Genomic DNA, 25153 nt, shown 5'->3' on the forward strand with positions numbered 1-25153 from the left:
TTGAAGCTATTCTTTGACAGAACACTTGCCTCTACTTTGGCAGGACGATGGGGCTTTGGGTTTTCATCTGAACCATTCCATTGAGCTTGCAGTGCCTGTAGAGAGGGAGTGAGCCATGGTGTCATCACTGCTGGACAGAAAAGGAAAGCAAGAGGGCAGGAAATTGAGGTTCTTAAGTCTGGGGAGATGCAGGAGATTGGCTGAGGCCCTGCTTCCAGATTCCTGAGTTGATTATTACGTAAAGATTTAAGGTAATCTTGAGCATGATCCAAAGAATTAAGAGAATTTACATAGAAGATGAGACATTCTGCTCACATAGTGCTTTTGGTTGCTAATAACTAATAGGCTCTGATCCACCCAGTTAACTGAAAAGACACCTTAAATAACATGGCTAGGCTTGTTCCAGACTTAGTGTAAAAAGAGTGTGGTCCTGTTCTGGGTTTTAAATGTATTTCTATAGTTTTCCAGTTGTGACCTCTGGTTTGTTGTTCACGGCAGATTCTGCAGAAGACCATTGGGTTGACTTTGGTAATTCCTTTTATGGATTTTAAATACTTGTAACAGGTCTCCTGCTGATGGCTGGATTCTGTAATTTTAACCTGTCAGTGTACAGGGGTGTCCAACTTTTGTAATTATTAAACCATCAGTTTCTAAAGGCCTTGAACAATTTAACTGTGATCAGAATTTGAGGCACAAATATGAGGCTCCTTCAGCCCTCTAGTCTTAGAGTTACCTTTATTAAATAATTTGCTTAATGGATCACTAACATACACATACGATTAGCTATATTTGGGCTTTCTGGGATCAGTGTATTTTAAGACCAGGAAGCTTAAATTATGCCCTACTCCAGAAATCTCCAACCACCATGGTGCTCTTTGAACGGTTTCAGAGCAGCAATATTGTTTTCGGTAAATGTGCACAATATTCTAAATGAACTTTTAATAGTGCATTGTACAATTATAATGTAACATACTTATATTCAGAATACATTTTTAAGCCTATAAGTTTAGAAGATACCAACATGTATGTCTTTTTTCAATATTAGACTGTTCAAGCTCACTCTTTCCCTTCTTGAAAGAGTGTAGATGGGCCATGTGGAAATTGGCTCTGACTTCCTGTCCCAGAGTTCTTCCCAGGTTTGTATGAACGCAGTTTGAAGAGTAGTCTAAAAGGGGTGTGTGTGTGGTGGTGGTGGGGGGGGTTCAGGCAGGCTGCCTTCTGCTAACTGCCGTAGTGTAAACTGTTTTATTTTAATATGCTGATTGTTTCCACCATATATTTTTCTGATAGCTTACAGTATTCAACTTTTCCACGGATTGTGTTATGATGTGCTTTATATACACTGCCTTCTAAAACTATTTACCCCCTTTTAGTAACAAGATGTTTTTTGATACTTCTCCTGATCTGTGCCTGTCTTGTCTTAACCTTTGTCACTTAATTGTTTTGAATGCTCCGTAGTCTTCATAATAATAATAATAATAATAATAATAATAAACTTTATTTTATATAGTGCCTTTAAAGGTGGCTTCTCAAAGCACCTTACAGAATGACAATAATAAAATGAATACACAAGATAAAACACAATTACAATACACAGAGAAGACCATGGATGGTGGTACTAAGTGTAGACGGTGGTACTAAGTAGGAGCAGAGGGGTAAAGAATGGAACCAGTTAAGTAAAGGCTCTTCTAAAGAAGAAGGTTTTGAGTGTGGATTTGAAGGAGTTTAGAGAAGGTGACTCTCTGATATCTTTAGGGAGAGAGTTGCAAAGCTTGGGGGCATAACAGGAGAAGGCCCTGTCACCCATAGAATGGAGACAAGCTTGGGGGACAGGAGACCAGAATTAGAAGAGCGAAGGTTGCGAGGTGGGGAGTAGGGCGATAATAGTTCAGACAGGTACTGAGGTGCCAAGCCATGCAGAGACTTATGCAGGAAGCCAGTGCAAGGGCTCTAGGACAGGGGTAATGTGATCACTTACACTAGACCTGGTCAGGATTCTGGCTGCTGAATTTTGGACATACTGTAGTTTGTTCAATGTAGACTTAAATACCCCAGCAAGTAGAGCATTACAATAGTGAATTCAGGAAAACACAAATATATGTGGATCAGCTTTTCAGCCACAGTTGGTGATAACATAGGGCATAGTCTAGTGATATTTCTGAGGTGAAAAAAATGTTTTCACAATTTGCTGCACATGTGGGTTGAATGTTAAGCCAGAATTGAATATTGCCCCAAGGTTTTTCAATTTAGACTGAAGCTCAAATACAGAACCATCTACAGATCGGGTTACAGGATTGGCTTTACAAAGTTGATGGGGGGTGCTGATACGCATGACTGCAGTCTTGTCACAGTTAAGATGAGGGGAATTTTGAGTAATCTAAGTTTTTATGTCAGAGATGCAATTAGATAGAATAGAGACAGCCACATCAGTGACAGGTTTGGTATGGATGTATATTTGAGTATCATCAGCATAAAAATGATAGCTGAGGCCATGTGATCTAAAAAGCTGACCAAGTGGAAACATGTAAATGCTGAAGAGCAAGGGGCCCAGTCTTGAGCCCTGGGGAACACCAGACTTAACACGACCAATTTCAGACCTATACTCATTAAGAGAGACAAAGTGACATCGATCAGTGAGGTAAGACTTGAACCATTTGAGAGCAGTGTCAGAAACTCCAAACACAGTCTCAAGAAAGAAAGTAAGATGTCATAGTCAACGGTGTCAAAAGCAACACTCAAATCAAGAAGGATGAGTATAGAAAGAGAACCAATCTGAGCTTGAAATTTACAGCCTGATGGAATGACCTTACAGAGGCATCTGCATTTTGTGAACCATTATTTTTGCACACAGAGTCCACTTAACTAATTTTGTGATTAGAGATAGTAGTTTTGGCCAGATGAATTAAATAAAGGTTTGCTAAATTAAAGGGGGTGAATGGTTAATGCAGTTAATGCTCTTTTTTTGCCATTTTTCTTTTTTCCACCCATAAAAGTGGTTGTTTGAGGAGTCAAGGTTTGAATATTATAAAAATATTCACTTTAAAAATGTATACATAATTTATAATTCAGTAAAATGGAAGATGCTAGGATGAGGGTGAATACATTTGCAAGGTGCTATAGACCTGTGTATACAGAAGTAGCATCCTGTGTTTTACTGTGAGAGCTCTTTATTATCTTGTGCTGTGTGAACTGTTGCACAGGCATGTGTGAGGGAAGTGCAGAGTGCTGGCTGTGGAGCAAACTGTGGGAACAGAGGAGTTAATAGCCAGCAATCCACTGCTGGATCAGCACTGCAGCTCACTGCCAGGCGGGCTGAATAATGACAGAGATATATATAGCCTGAGAGCTATATCCTGAGAGAGAAGGGGGGTGAGCTGGGAGTGTGTGTGTAGGGGGGGGGTTCTGTTAGAGAAGCTGAGTCCGGAGAACTGAAAGTGGGTCAGAGATACTCAGAGAGAAGGGGATTGAGAGAAAGAGTGCAAGGAGAAACTGAAAGAGAGGGGGGCATGATTTTGTGCGCGTCAGTCCAGGAATTTGAGACTCCCGGCAAAGACGTTCAGAACATTCTCTGCTGCTCTGGATAAACGGCCAAGGTTTTGTGCATTTTCTTTAGCTTGCCATTTATTTTATCTCTGCTCAGCGTCCTGCTCTCCTCAGTCTGGAAACTGCTTTGTCTTTGTACTTTTATGCAACTTAATGTGCTGTGGCTGGCAGGGTTTTTCTTGCATCTTTAATGCATTAATGCTTGGATTTTGTAGTTCTAACCCTTGCGTGACACTGTGGATCAAAGAGCTAGCCGAATAAATAATGAAATAATACCAATAAAAATAACACTTCCTGTTTCGAGCTGGACTATCAGTCCATCAGTTTACTCTGTTTTGTTTAACCCTTTCCTTCAGAGACTAGAGACCAGTAGACTGTGACAACAATGTTACAAGTATCAGGTGCGTCTTACACACCACATTAAACGAGTTTGAAAAAATGTTCAGAAGGTAAATGCAGTTAAAATGTGTTCTCCGGATGGGGTGGGGTGTTGCACAAGATGCAGTGTGCTGGTTTCATATGGTTTGCCACCTTTTTCTGGGTTCTGAATCCCCTATCATTACCTCTAGGTGCAACAACTGAAATGTTTGTTTGCTGGGGCTCCGTATGTGTATCATCATAATTCATGTTGCGTGGGAGAATTGCATTATTAAGTAGAGTTATCTGATAAGACTTAGAATTCTCTTATTTCGTCAGGTATGTCAATTGAAAGTCTTAAACCGAAGTGCTTCTACTTTGCTGTGCATAGATCAATAATCAAAGAGTGTACCAATGGTTCGATGGCTGTGCACTATCAGTGCTGGTTGACACCAAATGAGCAGAATGACCCCCACTTATTTTTAACCTTTCTCATGTTGCTGTGGTATTGTGGGCTGCACTTATATAGACAGTTTAGGGAGAAACACATTTCAATAGCAGTTTTGCTGTTTGTTAGTCTAACAGGAGTGTTGTGCTGTCTGAGTAAAAGTGGTTGAAAACTGAAAGGCCTCCACTTATCTAGAACATTTCAACCTGTCTCTTCTAAGAAGAATGTGTTATTACAATGATTAATCTTTCTTTTTAAGCCACTGAAAAAATGTTTAGTATCTTCCTTTTTCTTGTCGCAGACGTAGGTGCTACTGTGTCTCTGCACTGCTTTAAAGGCCTTCCATGTAACAGCCGTGTCAGCTCTTTTATAAGCCCTGTCAGGAGCTTGATTCCAGACATTCTGGGCCTGGCTGCAAGAAAAGACTGTTAACATGAAATACCTCAAGAAAACGTAAATGTTTTTGCAAACTTTTTCCCCATAATGAATTAAAAACTAAAGCAGCTTCTGTGATATTTAATAAGATTCGGTTTGCACCAATATGTGGTAAATGTGTAATTTTCCAATTGCCACTGTGTGGGGAAACTGCATGGGATTTGCAGGCAGGAAAGGTACGTTTACAGTGTCTGTGAATGCCCTGCAGAAACTCCCATGACAGCGCGGAGTAATTAGACCTTCCGATTTCATGTTTCAGCTTATAAACAGAGAAGATGACTACTGATGCAAAAGGAGCAAACCCTGGATGGGTTTATTTAGGAATTTCATTTTTCCTCTTCTTACCTCCTTCCCAATTTATAGAACACTGTAATTACATTTAAATATAAATACATTAAACCCACCCCAATACAAGCATTAGACTGAGTGAAAGGACAGAACATGCTGTGTGGATTTTAAAATGCTGTGACAGAAGAATGCTTTGGCACACTGAAAACCAGCAAGTGTCCCAGATCTCACTTCATTGTGGAAAATACAGAACTAAAAGGGTGCTCCCCAGAACGTACAAAGAAATTGCCATTGATATTGTGCTAGGGATGAAGTCCTAAATCTTTCAGAAGTGCCAAAGTTCTGTGCTGTGGAAATATTTGAGTGAAAGGTTACTAAAATGAGCAGCAGCAGACTTGTTAATTTCTTTAATTCTATCAGGCCTAATAGCATTTTTAAATGTTGCTGATATATTGCAACAAATATTCAGCTTATTATTAAAAATGTTCCTAGAAGATACATTTATATTTGTCCTTAAGATGACAATCATAAAGAGAGGGTGCAGAACAATTTGGGAAAAGACCAAAGACCAAAAGTTTTTATAGTATATTAAATGTGTAAGCACAGAAAATGACTTATTTGAAGATATTCACATAAAACTTGAAAATGCTTAAGATTTTAAAATACTTAAAAAAGAAAAAAAAGTTACACTATGTATAACATTTTAAAAAATGTGCTCTTTACAGAGAGGCTTACTTTTAGAATTTTGTTGGCTTTCTAAATGTATAGAGCAGTATTGTTTTGGGGATTACTTGACTTGCTTATAGCAGTTCCGTGGTTTAATGGAGTTTGGATTTAATAGACAAAATCTGTTAAATGGGAATTTGATCTGTAAAATAAAAAATACCAGATTTCTGTGACAGTGGGGAAGTGGTGCCTTACATGGGTAGGACAATTGCTTACAAAGGGCGTTGTTCACGCCTTAGTGATTTTGTTATACAGTGAAGAAGACACATGAACAATTTTCATTGATTGTAATTGTTAAGAAAATAAGTCAGAATGTCCAGAAAGCATATAGATACTATATATATTTCTGAGACTTAGAAATTGTCGTTCATGATTTAACGGACATTCCTTCCTCTCATTAGTCAATTACTTAGGTGTTACTGCTGCATTAATGTACTCCACAGTAGCATGATGTGAAATCCTTTGTAAGTGCATCTCGCACTATAGACACACATTCTCCTACTTTAGCACAAAGCCAAGAAAGCAGTTGTCGTTAAAGCCTTGCTTGACATCTTTGATAAAAGTAAGCAAATTTAAGGAATATTTCAAAACAGCTGAATTTCCATCTGATTATTTTGAAATTCCAACTTGCAATAATGCTGTTTTTCTGTTTGCATTACAGGTCTATTTACAATGCATAACTGTTTTGAACCAAAAATGTATATACTTGAAAAAATAATGATTTATTCTTATCACTGCGCCTTTGCACTTATTCTGTATTGTCTCATTTATTAGGCCCATGTAATGTACTGTATAAATCAGTGTTTAATCCCTTGTGTACTTTGAGTATAGCCTGTTTTTGTGTACATATCCCTTCTTCCTTTATTCATAAGTGAACTATAACTGGCCTATACTGTACACTAAACATTCATATTCAGATCATTTACATATTAAATTTATATTTAGCTCCATGAATATGTCCCCTATTTGTTATTTTAAACAGACCATACAAGAGAGCAAAATGATTTGTGCTTTTCTCTGTGTTGACACAATAACACCACCGTTTATCTTATTGGACATTTCTGAAGATTGCCTTATTTCAATATTCCCAGGTTTCACCAGGCATTGAAGCAAACATTTATTTTAACTGTATGAATACTAGTATGTCATGAACATGAATTGCTTGTCATTACCATTGTTCATTATAATCTATACAGGGATTCTGGGTTAAGTGTTTATTTTTAAGTCACATACTTCTCTTTAAACTATAATCTGTGTTATAAGAAAGATGTGATACTGCTAGCATTTTCTATACTTTCTGAAAATTAAAATCAATTTTGTGTTTTAGAGAGCATACAAGAACGTGGATTTTTAGTACTGAAATAATATTTGTCAGCAGATCTTGTGCCACACCTGCCGAAAATAATGACACCCTGGAGATTAAATGAAAATGAGTGTGAGACGAACAGATTGGGGAGCAAGTGATCATTGTCGTCTGTCAGCTATGTTCCGGTTACAAGTAAAGCAGACACAATCAGCAGTAACATTCATCAAAACATGAGCTTAAGACAAACCAACCTTGTTTCATACAGTACATACTGTACTGTATTTATTTTTTAATTATCAAACCAGATATTCACATGGTTAATTTAAGGGGTGTCATGTCAAAAATAAACACCCACAACGAGAAGTCCTAATTATAATGTAAATGACTCGAGTATTATCCATGCAGTAGCTGTTCCATGTTCAGTGTGTTCCTGCTGCTGACTCTGAATACGGAAGGTGTATTCGTTGCATGGTAAGGGCACTTGGCACATGCAAAAAACATTGCAGCCATTTAGTAAATGAGGCCCAAAGGGGGAATTAAACTCTCAGTGCTTTACATGACAGGTCACTGAAATTAAATCACAGCATGATGCTTGAAAATGTAATAATTCCTTAAGGCCTGTCTGTAAAATGCAAAGCAGAACAAGTAAAAGCATTCTGGAATGTTATTACTTTCCTGGTTGATTACTGCATATGTATGTGGACTTGAAGCAACATTGTTGAATATTGGAACTTACAGTAAACGCCATATACAGTATATTCCACGTGGGCATATATAATATATCTGGATTATTGTGACTGATTATTCTAAACTGTCCCTTTCTCCGTGGCCCAAGCAGAAAAGGGGTGGTTATGTGTTCTCAGCAGTGCCCTGTGCTTCCAGATGGGAGTTGTGAACTTCTGTCGAGCTCTTCCAACTTCCTTTACACAGATGCAAGGCCCATTTATTGTCCAAATCAGCACAGATTCTGAGCCCTGGCATGCCGGTTTTCCCTTGGTCGATGAGATTTCATTTTCTTTTTTTGCTGGTGACAAGTGGGTACACAAAGATGTATCTGTTAGTTTGCCTCTTTTGGTAAATTCCTTGAGTAAAAATACTTTATTGTAGCAGAGCCTGGTAAAAGCACAGTAGTATAAAAAGCAATTTTAAGTAATGGATTAAAGACTAATTTGATGGGCATTCGTGATGCAATCAAGGGGAAAAGAAGGTAGATGCTTATGATTAGTGTAGTGTATACATGGTACAGAACAAAATGAAGAGCAAGAGACTTTAGATATGCTAAGGCACAATTTTAGAAGGGCTTTGTAATGATGCTGCTTGTACCTGAGTTAAGGGCCACCAGAAGAACCAAAATGCAGGTAGATGAGCAAACGAGCAGAAAAGATCTATCTGAAACGTAGTCAAAAACAAGCAAACAAGTGTGTAGTTGAGAGATACATGGGACAAAGTACAAGGAAAATCCAAAAGGCGAGGTCAAAGCAAAGTGAGGTAAGAATCCAAAACACGGCAATGCAGAGAACGCAGAGGCTTAGGGGACGAAGCTCTAAGACTGACCGTGAAGTGATGCGAAGACTGATCTTAAGAATACTGTGCCAGGACAGGTGTAGAGAGGTTCATTGTGCACAGGGGGAACAGATCTCCTGCCAGAATGCGTGATCACAACAACCGGCTGACTGACAGGTCTAGCTGATGCTCAGATTGTTGCTGTGGTGATTTTCTCCAGCATTCTAGCAGTAGATGTACAGTAGCAGTAGCAGGGATAACGGCTTTAGTCCGGATTGGCACCAACATAGTTCTTCCTCTCCTAAGACAGTGTGAGCCTCGGGCACATTTAGTGATTCCATCCAGCTGTTATCAATTTTTTTTTTAATTCCTAGTTGGTAATGTTAGGACTCAAGGCAGGAATGCGACCTGGAAGGGTGTATCATAGGGCATGTGCACACAGGCACAAACATGAGGTTGATTTATAGACTCTAAGCTCGCAAGCATGTCTTTGGAAGGGGGGTGGAAACTGAAGCCCCAGTTTCTGTGGTAAAGGGGATGTGGAGGGGGGGTTGAATATCTTTGTACTTAATCTATTTATGTAAAAAACACAATTCTGTTGCCTGAGAGTACAGCTGTGACCTTTTTATAGTTTTTAGTTTCCCAACCCTCAGGCAGAAACTAATATTTTTGTTTCGGTATCCCAGATAATTTATTTTTTTCTGACTTTAGTACTTCAGATATCACCCTGTATAATAACTATGGCTGTCATTTCACTAGCCTGAGCCAATTCAGGACCATGGACAGCAGCTCAATCATGCCAGCAGCCTTAGTTGACTACGTTACTTATCGATTCATTTGCCCTCTGTTACATTCTCCATGTGTCTCTCTGGTTTGTTTACCCCTGTATGTTTGATGCTGAGCATATTTTTCACTCATAAAACAGCAATCTATAAATGATTCAGAAAAGAGCAAGTACAGGTTAATTAAACACTGAGAACAAAAAGCTGATAAATTAACCTCATCCTGTCCTTTTTTTGTTGCACACTCAATGCTCCCCACTCAGTTGTCTAGAAAGCTCACTTAAAATTTCCTTTTGGTCTTGTACAATTTTTTTTTTATTGTATCAATACTTCTTTGAAGTAATGATTTGATTAATCTTGCCTGCAGTGTCTTTCTCTTTTTGGCTCCCTGTTTCTCTCAGTCCTGGGTCAGAGTGGTGGAAAATAAGCCATACAGCTGCTCTCTGGGTACTGCCACTTTAAATTGCAAGACCAAGAATGAGATTCTGGAAATAGCACACAATAGTAAAAGGAAAGAAGAAAGAGTGGATGAAATCAAGAGCCTAAGTGGGATATAGGGATGAATTAGGCCTACTTTTCCCTGAGTGACAGGAGGGGCTTCTAGGAGGTTTAATGTGACCTACAGTACCCTCCACACACCATCAGATCCTCGTGTGTCCTTTCTTTCTGATCCTTCAAATATAGCTATATCTCCTTTTCCAGCTGCGCTTCCTTCCTGCTTTTCATCTTCTACACCCTTTTCTTGACATTTCTTGATTTCCTTTCCAGCTGTGTTACTGATATTGAATTGTTGTTACTACACTGCATTGGGATGTAATGTGTGTGGTATATATTTTGTTACAGCCAGTGTAGTAGGGGGACAGATTCCAGCTCAACACCAGGAAGTGCAGAGAGAGGTGCTGCCCAAGGCAGAGCAGCAGCTCATCGCAGCTGACTTCCTCTCAGGTGGGACCCTTGAGCAAACCTTGGCCTCTCTTTCTCTGCCTCTGCATCTCTCTGTTCTCAACTGTCCAACCACTGTCCCTTGTTTTATCCTTATCCTATACATGAGGTCAACCTGCCTATTAAATTGTACCTTTATAAAATCCCAAGACCTGTCCTTACTGTCCTTCAGGCCCAGCACTCATACTCTGAGCTATAGCAAATGCAGCAATAATGACAGCAGAAGAGGGTTATTACAGGATATTGACAGTCCAGTTACTGCACTGTAGTAAGTGTAGTCTGTGTGCCAGTCAGTGCGTCTGTATCAGCCCTTCTCTGTTTCTGTATCTGCAGGTGCTTTAGAAATATCAGGCCTCCCAGAGCGGTTAGGGCGTCATCCTGTCCCTCTCCAGCCTGCGGACTGCAGCCCAGTGCCCCCAGTGTCCCAGGAAGTCCTGAAAGCTTCTGAGACCACCTTCTCCTCCAGTCTTCCTCTTACAGGTCTGTCTCTAAACTGTTTATCTGTTAGTTTAAAAAAAACAGTAGGCATGAGATTTTTATTAACAATACTTAAATTGCAAATACAACACATTCTTTTAAAATGACTGTTCTCCCCATCCCCACCTTTATCCTACTGTCCTCTCTCACTGCTCTGTCACTCCATGTTTACCCTGAGACAGTTTTTACAGTTTTAAACTACACTTGGCAACATACAGTATTTACACCATACCGCTTTAAATGAGCCACAGCTTATAGTTTTAAATGTGTAAGTCAGAAAACTGATATTTTGAGTTTTACTTCAACTCAATTCAGGAATATCTGCTTTTTATCACTTTTTCACTCCCATCTAAAATTCAACACTTAATTAGAATATTTTTTCACTTCAACAAATGAGATAAACCTGAGTGTAAATTAATAAGAAAAGTCATTTTCTGCATTGTTTACGAGGTGGTGGGGGTGGGTCTACTGTACAGTAAGTGTTTTTCTTTTCAATATTGTGCTATTTCCTGCTGGTTTGTTCAGTAGATCAGTGATCAGACTTTGGAATTTTTGGTGGCGTGAGTTTGTCTTTGAGTACAATGCTATGAAAGTTTACCAGTGTGTGTGTGATTTTAGGGGCTGGATTCCCAGCAGAGGTGCCATCCAATATTGAAACTACTCCTCTGAAGATGGAGCAGACATGGAATTTAGATGCATTCCAGAAACCCCTGTCCTCACCTGTTGCAGAACCCCCTAAACTACAGGCACCCCCATCACCCGTGTCTCAGCCACAAACCCCTGCATCTGACACACCAGGTGCCCTGCAGGAGCCCCAAGGTGCGCTGAACACCATTGCAGGTAGGCGTGCTTTATTATTGTTTGTTCGAGATTGGGTGTATGGGAGCTTTGGTGTCAAAGGGCTCTGCAGGTGTTTCCAGCAAACATTTTGGAAAAGGTAGAATCAATAAGACACACAGTCTGTAGTTTAATGAGATTTACTAGCACTTGTCAATCTTTTGGCAGTCACATGCCACCATCAGAACCAGGTCAAATTAAGATGTTGTGATAGAAGCTGCTTTTGACAAGCTACAGACAAACCACACGATTGCACAGAGTACAGGTGAATGTGCCCCTATGTGTTTTCCTCAGCTCTCCCCTGCGTTACAGACACTGTCAAATACCTATGGAAAAGAGCAGCACAGTGCCCTGCCCCCTTCTCTCCAGCTCAAGAGATCGGTTTTTCACAGGGATTATGAAGATTATACTAGTATGACTGTTCTGAGCTGATTGCAGTTGGCATATAAAATACAAAAGTGTGTCTGTAAGGGGGTGGGGGGGGGAGTCTTTGGCTTCGCTGTTCAGGTCTGTCTATCAGCAGACCTTTAAAGACTAATTATGTGGTTCTTCCATATGATTTTCCAATTACATTTCAGTTTGTGGTTACAAGGCTTTCCTGTGATCTTCTATTGCTTTCATGTTATCTTATTTCTGCCTATGGATTTTTCAGTCTGCACTCAAACCTTGGGACGTGTCAGTGGATTCCTAAACAGTGTGCAGCATAGTCCTGTGGTGATATGACAATGTGTGTGTATGATTTTAGGGGCTGCAGTGACAGTTGCTGCCGTAGAGTCTCCTTCACAGATGGAACAGAAACAAGGCACCACTGAACCCCAGAAACCCCCATCCTCGCCCCCCTCACCCATCTCCCAGCCACAGGCCCATGCACCAGAGTCACCCAAGTTACCCTCTCCAGCTGCCTCACAGGAGCCCCAGACCACTCATGCAGGTAGGGGGCACTTACCTCTTTGACTAATCCTGGAGTTTACCCTTTCCAGTTATAAGTAGTTTGTGTTCGAAAGGTGAATTACCAGCAGCTTTCCTCACAATACAGAAAAAAACTTGATGGCAAGTGAGATAGGTGTCTCAGGATGTGGGCGCAGGGCAGGTGCCCAGGAGCAGTTCCCCTGCCACTGTAACACATCTGTAGAACAGAGCAGCAGGACACCCTGCCCTCATTGCCTCCAGCAGAGGGGGTTCAGCTTTTCCAGAGGATTAAGGAGATTACAGCAGTTCTACTGTTCTGAGCTGATTTCACTTTCCATGTGAAATGAAAAGTGTGCTTGTGGGGGGCTGGGCACTGCAACGGGTGTTGGGTTTCTTGTTTATATGTAGTCAGTGCTAAGCACTGCCGAGTTCTCTGAGGTAAAGGTGCCTTGACTTACCTCTACATTTCAAACATGTCTTATCTTCCTGATACAGTGCTGTCCCAGTGTTTTGCCATGCTTTCTCAGTATTTTACTATCCCGGTCAATGATAAATCCATTTTCTGTGAAGTGGAATGAAATATATAGGCAAGCCATTGTAAAAGCACACAAACACCTAAAACTATACCATGGAAAATCTACTATGTGATGGGTTGGTGGTAGTGAGCCTGTTTAAGACCAGTTGGGGGTGGGGATAACATTCTTTTTTTAAACCTCACTCCAACAGGCACCTCAGATGGAGGTGATTTGGGACTGTTCAGAGTATTATACCTCAGATTTTGGGAGTGTCAGCATCCATGTGATACAGAGTAATGGCTTCTGAGACTGTATCCCCTCTTTACTCTCCATCTGGGTACAGCTCACCTTTTCCACAAGTTTAAATCTGTTGCTATATTTTCATGGATCAGAACTATTCATGCAGACACCACAAAAAATGTTTCATAATTAATACTCTTTCTCACTTTACTGTATATAGTTGTCTCTTACAGTTGAATGGAAGATGAAACCTTTATCACTGAGCTGGAGACAAGACGTTTAGGAAGTGAATTATTAAGGATGATCAAAATTCTGATGTGTCTGTAAGATTTGCAATAATTAGAGAATACAGGAATGGAAAAATCAGCAGGCAGGACTACAGAATAGTTACTGTGTATTGATCAAACCCACATCCAGCTATACCTGTGATTGGGTTTGGTTTGCATACCTACTGTATTAAATGTGGACAGGTAGCTTGTTAGTGGAAAGAGTTGGTGAGCACCATCTCAACGGAACAGTAGTTATATGTGAAATTAAACTCCAATGAAATATGCAGATTACTGTAGGGAGGTATAGTGAACCTGGAATGAAATATGCATGCTACTGTAGGGTGTTATAGTGAATGTGCAGTGAAATATTGCTCCGATGAAACTTGCCATGTGAGTGAAGCAAGAGTGATACAGTAAATAAACAACAAACAAACATCAAAACATAAAATACTAATGCATAAACATGATAATCAATTCTGATGCCAAACTTTCTCAGTATTTACACAAAGTTAATGTTTACACACCAGTTAGTGATGATGGTAATTTTATGATAATTGTAATAATGATTATAGCCATTCTTTTTATGTCCATCAGTACCAGTCATATACTGTAGATCATATACAGACACAACCCACATTTAAATTAAGCCTGATGATCTGCAGTGAATGTGCACTGAGCTGGGGACAGGACATTACACTAGAAAGCAAGAGTTTACCTGCACACGAAAGTCTGTTTCCATAGTGTTATTGTCATATTTATTTTTATTTTGAACTTCTCAGGGTTTTTTTTCTGAAGTGCAACTTCAGAGCTCCAGCTACTGCCCTATCTCTTTTCCCCTGCCTAATCAGTGAGACCAGTGTTGAAGAGGAATCTTGTTTGCTTTAGATTCTTTGTCCTGCCTGTTTTTTTTTTCAGTTAATATCAGTCCATTCTCATTAGTTGAAATTGTCCTGCAGATTCAAAAGCCTTCATTCTGTACTACATCAAATGAAGCACGGAAATAGTTCATCCTTGATCAGACCTTCAGACATGTCCTTTTTTCACACCTGCCAAAATATTATTTTCTGTTTAGCATGCCATGCTTTCATTTAGTAAGGGTGTCTTAAAATTCTGGGGCGGCTTTGTTTATTTTGAAGAAAGAATTTTAAAGCAGGTGGACAAACTGCTTAACGAAGCAGAGCAGTGAGGGAATGGAAAACCCAGCTGCCCAGAGGTTGGCTGCAGGATATGCGAGCCACATGTCTCATCTGGGCTCCCTGTTGTGCTGCCAGTGGCCAGCGAGTGGCAGCGCTGGGCACACAGCTCACATGACCCCCTTTATCTATCTGCCCTTTGTCTCAGTGTGACACAGTGTGTCCTGATATTGTTTTCTTTGATCTTTATTTCTTATTCATTCATTTTCACATGCGACATGGAGCTTGACACCTGCATAACTGCACATAAATGGCAGTTTTCCTGTTTTGGTTTTCCTCATTGTTTGATATTAATTTATCCTGCTTTCTTTCCTGTAATTTTTATGTTTCTTGCAATGCGCTTCACTAGACTGTGAAAAGGCCATTGTTTAGCATCTTAAATGTTAATAAGAGGTGTGTGATACTGTTTTTATGAACATTTAATATGGTGAATCATGATACTGCTGTAGTCCTGGTGATACCAGACTGCAATATTGTCTTGATTAACTGTTAAATGATCTATACAGAAGTATTACATGGATCTTATCATTTTCTATATTATACCTTGGAATTTTAATAGATTCATGTAGCAATCCATATCATATTTATACTATGGCAAAGCCTAATTTAAGCAGGAGAAATTAAACTTGAAATAAAGGACCAAAATTACTGCTACAAGCCTCAAGATGTTGACCCAAATCCAGAATTGTTTCTGTTCTGCTTTACAGAATCTTACCACTGGCTTTAAATCAGTTGCACAGATTCATGGTATTAAAATGCAGTGGAATGACTTCTCTACATTCTGTTTTTAATAGCTTTAACCATGCTGAGACTGTGCACACAGCAAGTAGCTGCTCTATGAAGTGAAGTCTCGATTGATCTGTCAGAGCAGTGTCTGTCATCCTAGTCGGTGCTTTCCATTTCCTAGAAGTACATTGTAATATTTAAAGGTGGAAGCATAAAGGATGAGAAATACACTTGCAATGAGCACTTTTATCTTGAGCACACTTTTCTAAAATAAGCTGGAGTTTTAACATTCTGCAGGTCTAATGGAGTATTGCTGAAACAAAAATTGTTGCTGTGTTCCGGGATGCATTTAAATATAACGATACATCTAGCTTTAGGTTTAGAATTAAGTGTGGGGTTGGAATTCTAAAATATTACCCAGGTACAGGGGCACAGGGTTAGGCAGGACCTCACTCATAGGGAATAAAGGGAACCTTTTTGGTGTGTTTCTCTGAAAGATTTACTGTACTACAATTCTGATACTGTCTTTATGGCTCTTCACCAGCTGCCTGTGGATCAGTGAAATGCAGTGTATTAAAGAAAAAAAAACCAAACATATTTGGGGTTGTTAAGTTAAAGGTGGTAAAGTTTTTTTTTATATATATATACTTTGCTTATGTTACTAAACTCATTTATAGCATGTTTTTTTGTATGCAATAAATATGCAAATCTCTTCTAGTCTCTTGCAAATTAACTGCTTAAATGAGTTTAAATGTTTTGGCATGGAAGATCTTGGTAAAATGCTGTGTAGCACAGGGTGAGACAGGTCTCTCAGGTGTCCATCAGCTGCATGTAACTGTAAGCCAGGTTCACATCAAGAGTATAATCCTTTTCTCCTTCCCTTCTGTGTGAGAAGCCCGAGGTGACCCTTGCACATCTCCTGGCTGGATGGGTGAGGGGGGTCTGCGTCCCGACCTGCCCCTTTTCACCCCCAGTGTGTCCACGGTGATCAGCCGACACGCCAGCCAGGCAGCAGAGGGTTCCCAGAGACAGAGTGCCACAGGCGGGGGCTATGCAGCCGCACTAGGAGAGGACAGAGAGAGCGAAGTAGCAGAAAGGAAGCAGCAGAAGAAGAAGAAGAAGAGGAGACCAAGAGATGAAGTACCAGAGACCTTCCATACCACCACAGTGCTACAGGGGTCCTACACCGAGAGTAGCCCCATTGCCCCTGGTATCCCAAGAGTTCCACCTCGCAGGGAGGAGGGCTGGGAACGAGAAGAGGGAGGAGGCCGTGCAGGCCGGGGCAAAAAAGGCAAAGGCAGGAAGAGACCGCAGGAGGATGGGGCTGAAAGGGAGTGGGGGGTTCCCCAGGAATCCCACGTGCCCGCCCAAGCTCACATGCCGAAGGTCTTCCCACCATCCACCCCGGAAGGGAGCAGTAAAGTGGAAAAGGAGATCCCTGGGATAGGGTCCCTGGGGCAAGTAGCTAAAGAGCCAGTTAACACTCTTAGCAAACAGCTATCTCCAGGTGTCCCTCTCGCAGGCTTTCCAAGCCCAGAAAAGGACCCTGTTCTTAGTGCCCTTGTACCTTCCTCTGCCACAGCCACTCTTATAGAACCTATCCGTTCTCCTCCCACCTCCTCCCTTGGTCTAGGGGACACAGCCACTACGCTTCCTCAAAAGGATGTCCCTCCCACCAGCTCCATTGATCAGCAACCCCCTCCCTTCAGTGAAACTGCAGCACCTCTGCTCAGCTTGACAATAGACTCCCCTACCCTCTCTCCTCAAGATGTCTTCATTCCCCCCACTTGCGATGCCCCAGCCCTCTCTCCTCAAAATGTCCATGTCGACTTCACTAAAGAAGCCCCTCCTGGTAAAGATGCTCAGAATATTGCTGTTCCCTATGTCAAAGATCCCAACACATTCTTCGCTCCTAAAGATGCCCATCTGCTCTCTCCTAATGATGCCCCTGTCCCCTCTCCTAATGATGCCCCTGTCCCCTCTCCTAAAGATGCCCCTCTCCCCTCTCCTAATGATGCCCCTGTCCCCTCAGCTAAAGATGCCCCTCTCCTCTCTCCTAAGGATGCCCCTATCTCCTCAGCTAAAGAAGCCCTTCTCCTCTCTCCTAAGGGTACCCCTCTCCCCTCTCCTAAATCTGCCCCTGTCCCCTCAGCTAAAGATGCCCCTCTTCTCTCTCCTAAAGATGCCCTTCTCCCCTCAGCTAAAGATGTCTTTGCTCCCTCTATTGAACAGCATCCTGTTATCACTCCCACCTCTAGCACACCCACCTCTCCAGCTGCAACAGCTGGTCCTGAACCCTCATCCTCCATAGAGATGCTTCCTAAAGATTCCACTGCTCCTTTCCCTAAAGATGCCCCTGCTTCATCTCCTAAAAAGCTGCTCGCAGGCCCCACCAGCACTGCGAAACACCCCACTTCCTCTGTGAAGAGAGCATCCTCTTCTAGTGCAAAACAGCAAAACTCCCTTGGTATGACGGCCTCCTGGGCCCCTGCACAGACTGAACTGGTGAGCCCCAGTTCCTGTCCTGACTTTGTCTCTGCGTCTGCTGGGGCTCCTCTTTCCAGAGAGCTCTTAACCCCTGGCACTGCAGGGCAAATGGCTTCCAGCTCCAGAGGCTCTCAGGATCCCTGCCTGACTCAGGACAGTCAGCAGACAGGGAAAGAGCTGGCGAGTCCCATGGGCGATATCAAAGGATGTGCAGAAGATACAAATACACCCCTTAGCAGCTTCATACTTGCTACTGGAGATATTCCCACGGATACCTGTGGAGGGACAGACACCGCTCTATTCCAAGGCTCTGGATTGCAAGAGGTTGCGGCCCCTGGTCCCGCTCTTCTTAAAGGCCTGGATGCCTCCCAGTCTGCTCAGCCCACGGATGGTAAAGAATTGTCCGCAGCAGGTCCCTCTGAGCAGCTCTCCCTCCCCTCCCCTTCCAACCTGGAGCAGACAGAATCGGGACACAGAGATAATAAGACAGAGAGGGAGCTGAAATCCCTGATGGCGGAAGGTTTGTGGAGAGTGAAAGAGCGCTTTGGCGCATGATGCTGCACGGGGGAGCTGGGAGACTGGCCTGGTCTGTGGGGTGACTGGCTGGCTGGCTGGCTGGCTAGCTGACTGACTCACTGGCTCTCTGGCTGTGGAAAGAATGACCAATCTCACACAGCATGAGGCTTGTGTGTGCGTGAGTGCAGTGATCACGGGACAACCCAGTTTGGCTTGGCTTGGCCTTTCACAGTGTGGCGCTATCAGCCAGGGCAGGACATGGGTGCGTGTCAGGAAATGTCCCCTACCATGTAATTGATCTGAAGGTGCTGTTGGCCACATGGGGCTTTTCTCAGAATGGTCATTTTAATGAAAACATGTTGGCATTCCAATTAAAGATGGCAATGGCAGATATTAAATTGGAGTTAATTATCAGCGTGATTAACCTGTGGCCTTGTCAGGTGGCACTCAAGTGTGCTGCTTGTGGGAGTGGTGTTGAGTTCATTAATTTTGAAGGCGGCCCAGCTTGATGCTGTCTGATGCTGTTTTTTACAGTCATTGTATGTTTCTATGTATCTTTCTGTACTGTATGTCTCTGTACGTTTGCCCCTGCATCTGTCTAATGCCTTGTTTTAATGACATAAATATATGCAGTATAATAGAACAAGCAATACGTTTATTCCATGCTGGAAAAAAAGAAAGAACACACAACGTTTCGGTCGTGGGGCCTTCTTCACCTGAAGAAGGCTCCACGGCCGAAACGTGTGTTTTTTCTTCTCTTTTCAGCATGGAATCAACCTATTGTTCCTTTGCAGCCTACGCATGCTGATGCAGCTACCCACCTGAACTATACAGTATAATATACAATTAATATATATTTAATATATATTTTTTCCTTTTCTAATCCTCTAGGTTTTTTGCTTGAGAAAATAGAGATGGCGTGACTAATTCCCAATTAATCTGTGCAATTGTATGTAGAACGTTTATTTAGAAACACATATGGCTAGCAGAACACATTAATCTTAATTCATCTTCATAATTAGTCTTTTTTTTTCTTCTTCATATCCATCTGAATCTGCGTGGTCCTGCATGGCGGCGATGGGCACTGACAGTAGGTAAGCCAGACTTACTGTACGATCTTCCCTTTTAGAACAGTGAATAGACTTACTGGAGGACCTTGATGTTAGTACTTAAAAGTATTGAGCCTTTACACCACGTATATGTCCTTAAAGGGCCTTGTCTTCTGAAAATAGGAGGCTGCCTTGAATGGGATGGAGACACATCTTTACTCAATAAATTACAGACAAAATAGCTTAAGTTATATGAGTCTGTGAATTGGGATAAATCAGAATTGTATCTGTACAGAATCTGATACAATCAGATATCAGATCTACTGTATATATACAGTATATATACTGTATGTGCTTATTCAGAATGTTTGGTGTGTGTGCTCTATCAAGGAGGATCTTAAGAAAAAAACATTGAACATTTTGAACAATTTATAAAATGTGTTGTAGTATAGTAAAAGTCTGAAACAAGTTATAAAATGCTTGTTATGTTTAGGACTGGGTCTGGGACTGCTAAAGGCCTCCAATAAGTTATTCTTAAACAAAAGCAGTGAGACGTTATGGTAAAAGTAATAGTTCCAGATGGGTTAAATAACCTACTGTAAGGTACTCTTTTATATATTGTACTGTATATTTTGTATGCAGATTATATTCTATGTATTTAGTGAACGGTCACTCTATTGCATAGTCTGTCTCACTGCAGAAGACTGATAGCCAGCAACTCCAGTGAGTCACACCCTGCTCCTGTCATTACTGGCGTACAGACCAGACTGCTTTTCTACATGTGACTGTTGGATTATCTGGGGATTTTTTACTGGTTCCTCATAACATTGTGGCATTTCTTCAAAAGTATGCAGCAACACTTTTTAATATCTGCAACTGAAAATCCTGATAAATGCAGAAGTAATTTAAAGGTAAATGTATTGTTCATTGCGAACGTAGGAGAATGTTATCAAAACATATCTACAGTAGCTGATAAAACCAAAACTAATACACTAAACCATTTGTTCAGATTTCAGGAAGAAGACAACGGTAAAATAGATATAAACACTATATAATGAGTGTTGAATTTTTACTGCTTAAATATTCCCATCATACAGAGTAGAACTATCTTCGATACATTTTTTAACCATATTAAAGAAGAAAATAATAATAATAATAATAATTGCGTACACTTATATAGCGCTTTTTCTGGACACTCCACTCAAAGTGCTTTACAGGTAATAGGGACTCCCCTCCACCACCACCAATGTGCAGCATCCACCTGGATGATGCGACGGCAGCCATAGTGCGCCAGAACGCTCACCACACACCAGCTGTCAGTGGGGAGGAGAGCAGAGTGATGAAGCCAATTCACAGAGGGGGATTGTTAGGAGGCCATGATTGATAAAGGCCAATAGGGAAATTTGGCCAGGATGCTGGGGTTAAACCCCTACTCTTTTCGAGAAACACCCTGGGATTTTTAATGACCACAGAGAGTCAGGACCTCAGTTTTACGTCTCATCCGAAGGACGGCGCCACATGAGCCGCAGGGTGAGCGCCCCCTGCTGGCCCCACTAACGCCTCGTCCAGCAGCAACCTTAGTTTTTCCCAGGAGGTCTCCCATCCAAGTACTGACCAGGCTCACACCTTCTTAGCTTCAAAGCCTGCAAAATGACCTCAATGCAGTTTGAAAACTACTAGTGTCAGAAAAAGATATGACATTTTGGTTTTACTGTGTTAAACTCGATCACGGTTAAAACATAAAATCACAATCATAATTAACACATGAACACAGTTAACACAGTGCATTTAAAACATAAATTATGAAATGAGAAGTACCATCAAGCATTTCATCATCAGTTCCCTGAGACTGTATTTTTGAAAGTTGCTGCCAAAGAGTGTGTGGTCATTGCTGTCTCATTCCTGAGGGTGTTGGCACAGTGGTGAACTGTCATGACAGATTTGTGAAGCAGGGCCCTAGGATGTGGTTCATCAAGGAAGGATGCCCAGCACCTGGAGCTGATCTGTACAATGACGCAGTCAGAGCCAGTCTCCTGGCCTCATTCTCGCCTTCGCCTCATCTCTGTCTTCCTCATTCCCTTCTTTTCTCCCTCCTGTACATCTCTTGCACTAGATCTAAGTCCCTTGACTCTTTGTTTTCACCTTCACACCTTCAGTCTTTCTCTTAACCCACCCCACACTCTTCTCTTAAATCATTTGACATATTTTTTTTTTCCAAGGAGCTACATTTGCCTAACTGTATTACAAGTATTGTCGCAATTACATCCTCATTGTTCAGCCACACATGATGTAATAACCATATAGTTATGTGGCCTCTGTTTGCATTTCTCTGTGTCACAGCTGTGGCAGTGCCGTGTAATTTTCGGCATTGTTCTGTGTGCTGTCACTGTGGGTGCTCATTAACACAGTGAGGGGGCTGGTAGGGAAGGGGGACTATCAATTCAGTTTGGAGTTCTTTGTTGCAACAGTGGAGTTTGTTAGGTGAGTGTTTTTGAAGATGGTGAGGACGTATACAGAAATCCGACAGTGAAGGAAAGGGTTCAGATTACTCATGCTCCCTCTCTATTCCTTGTCTGTCATGTCATTGCGGTTGTTTTCTGATGTTGGAATTGTGGTGTATGTTCAGTAGCTTTGTGTTCAACAGCTGAATAATTATTTATCTAGAATTTGTTTATGATGGTGACCTGGAGAGTAAGTGTTTTTACAGGAGAACAATGTGAATGAATTACCTTGCGCAAGGATACCAGTGGTGCCCCACCTGATATTTGAACCCACAAATTACCTTCTCGACAGCTGGGGCTGCAATGTATTCAGTAGATCAGCGTCTAGAGTTCTGGGTTGCAGTGTGTTCAGGAGCTCAGTGTCTAGAATGTTGAGATTGGATTGTGTGAGATGCCATCCTCGGCATTTGGGCATTGCACACATTTTTCACTGTGTGCTTGGTCAGAAAATTAGCTTTCTACAGAACTGAAATACCAGGCATTCAGGAATTAATTTTTAGATTGCTAATAGTAGCACAGTCCTCACAAGGCTTGAACTTTAACAAGGTCTGGTTCTGATGACTTCTAATACACAGAAATTTTCATTTATTTTTCCACTGTTATGCTTTGTTTTCTGGGCCTTCACACAGATGTGCTCAGGTGACCTTGGGTGTCTTGCATCTCTTTCTGGAACTGTTTTTCTGTCAAAATGTTACCCATCATGAAATGATTTCTTATTGAAAAGAATGTACTGCCCCACAAGGACAAACTCTTCATTTGTGTGTGGGTGAATGTAGAGCAGTGTGGGGACTGTTTTGAAATGCCTCTCCAACTCCTCTCTTTCCAAGGCTGGTACAGTACATACAGATGGTCAAATCTGACTGTTATAAAAGAAGCCTTTAGCAATTCAACTCCCCTACTGTGCCTCCTGCCTTCCCCTCTCTCTCCCCTTTTTTTCCCTTGTGCTTCCCGCCACACCCGCAGTATTGATAGGTGATGGCATCACTGGTTATGCAACGGGAGCAGATCTTTTCTTTTTATATCCTGAGCGGCTGGGGCAGGGGGTGGGGTGACGCCATGTTTCTGGATCTGGAGTGTAATTATATAGCAGCAGCTCTTTCTCAAATCAGCTGCAGCGCTGTGCTTAATTACAGAGGCACCACTGAGCCTCTCGCTCATTAATCTGTGTCAGCGCGCACAACTGGGTCTGTCGCCGGGGGAACGGCGGTGGTATTTAGGATGTATACCTCACACACGTCCCTCTAGTCCCTAGAAGTTTACCTTTGCAGGGTGATTTTGCACTTGGGCTATGTTTTAGCTAACTTTTTTATCCCTGGACTTCATGGCATTTTTCTATTCTGGTTCAAACAAGCGATCTCACTGTGCTTCATAGTGTGTTCATAGTGCTTTGGTAGCAGTACAAAATAATAATGCAAACCTCTATGCTCAGAGGCTGTTGTCAGTTACAGTGCTTATAGCCAGCAGCCATATCACCCTGCAACACACAACTGGCAACCCACTAAAGCTAAGCAGGTGTGAGCCTAGTCAGTACCTGGATGGGAGACCTCCTGGGAAAAACTAGAAGAGGTGTTAGTGGGGCCAGCAAGGGGCGCTCACCCTGCAGTCCATGTGGGTCCTAATGCCCCAGTATAGTGACGGGGACACTATACCGTAAACAGGCGCCGTCCTTCAGATGAGACGTAAAACCGAGGTCCTGACTCTCTGTGGTCATTAAAAATCCCAGGGCGTTTCTCGGAAAGAGTAGGGGTGTAACCCCGGCATCCTGGCCAAATTTCCCATTGGCCCTTACCAATCATGGCCTCCTAATAATCCCCCTCTATGAATTGGCTACATTACTCTGCTCTCCTTCCCCACTGATAGCTGATGTGTGGTGAGCGTTCTTGCGCACTATGGCTGCCGTCGCATCATCCAGGTGGATGCTGCACATTGGTGGTGGTGGAGGGGAGTCCCCATTACCTGCAAAGCGTGGAGTGGAGTATCCAGAAAATCGCCATATAAGTGTAAGCAATTATTGGTATTATAATTAGTGCTTGGTTGAACTCAGATAAGCTGGGAATAACTATAACTGTATAACTTAACAAAGTGTTTCACTTCATAATTAAGAGAACAACTTTGTTGGAGATGAAGGCCGAGACAGTAAGTTAGGGGTTTGCTGGTACCAATTACATCGATGTACTGGCTCTCTTAAAAAAGCTGAGAAAACCGATCTCCTTTGATGGCAAGACTAATTGGTCTTGTTTCTGTTATATTTTGAGTGCTGGAAATGTACAGTAAATTAGAGCTACCCTTAAAGATCTGTATGGCAGCAATATTCTAGGGGTCAGTCAAGTTTAGGAAAGACAAATTTTGTTCTATTATTTTGTTAGTCCTGAACCTTGTGGCAGTGAAAACCCTCGATCCTGTTTTTGATTGTCAAAAGACTCTTGATGTTGTTGTGTTGTGTTTTGATTTGGATGCTTTCAGATAAAGCAGACATTTGACAAAAATTTGTGGAGGATTATGAAAAAATAATACTGTATGTTTGCATATGTAGAGAAAACCAGAACATCTAAATATATGATTGTCATGTGAATCAGCCATTTTGATCGTTTTCATCTCTCAAATAAATCTAAACAATAATGGAGAAATTGTATTTTCCTGATCATCATTATTGTTTATTACCATTTTATAATATACTGTAGTACTATTGAATAAAACAGATATGTAAAGTGTCAATATACCATATAATATAGCCATATACATTGTTAAACTATGAATGTAAATTGAAGTGATTAAATGACTAGTTGAGATCATTAAGGTACATCAATGATGAATGATTGTTTAATAAGTGGCTTAAACTGAGTATGTATTGACCTGTCAGTGCTGAAATACAGGTAAGACAGTTAGTCAAGAAAAGACAATAAGGCATAAGGACATAAAAGTGTTACAAATGGAAAAGACCATTCAGATCAAAGGAACTCATACAGGATTTTCTCAAGAAACCAGGGTATCAGCTTCAGCAACATGACTGGGTAGTCTGTTCCAGTCTCCCACAGCCCTTAGTGTATACAGTAATTTTGAAGTCTTTTAATGTACATCTTCTCAGTTTGCTTGTGCATTGTGCC

At 41.5% G+C, this 25153-nt stretch overlaps 1 protein-coding gene across 6 annotated transcripts in view; it reads left to right on the forward strand.

Annotated features, from left to right (window-relative positions):
* LOC102688794 (microtubule-associated protein 4) overlaps window positions 1-25153 on the forward strand; it is a 109421-nt gene that overhangs the window by 29226 nt on the left and 55042 nt on the right. For 2 of the 6 annotated variants that reach the window (XM_069191142.1, XM_069191141.1), the window contains 5 exons: window positions 10232-10333; window positions 10664-10810; window positions 11426-11647; window positions 12390-12575; window positions 16392-19168. In XM_069191142.1, coding sequence (XP_069047243.1) covers window positions 10232-10333; window positions 10664-10810; window positions 11426-11647; window positions 12390-12575; window positions 16392-18538 — 2804 coding nt within the window. In that variant the 3' untranslated portion in view covers window positions 18539-19168. Of the gene's footprint in view, window positions 1-10231; window positions 10334-10663; window positions 10811-11425; window positions 11648-12389; window positions 12576-16391; window positions 19171-25153 lie in introns of those variants that run through there. The other 4 variants (XM_069191139.1, XM_069191140.1, XM_069191143.1 and 1 more) reach the window with 3 other exon arrangements.

The sequence above is a fragment of the Lepisosteus oculatus genome, chromosome 6 (assembly GCF_040954835.1).
Source record: "Lepisosteus oculatus isolate fLepOcu1 chromosome 6, fLepOcu1.hap2, whole genome shotgun sequence".
Taxonomy (NCBI): Eukaryota; Metazoa; Chordata; class Actinopteri; order Semionotiformes; family Lepisosteidae; genus Lepisosteus; species Lepisosteus oculatus.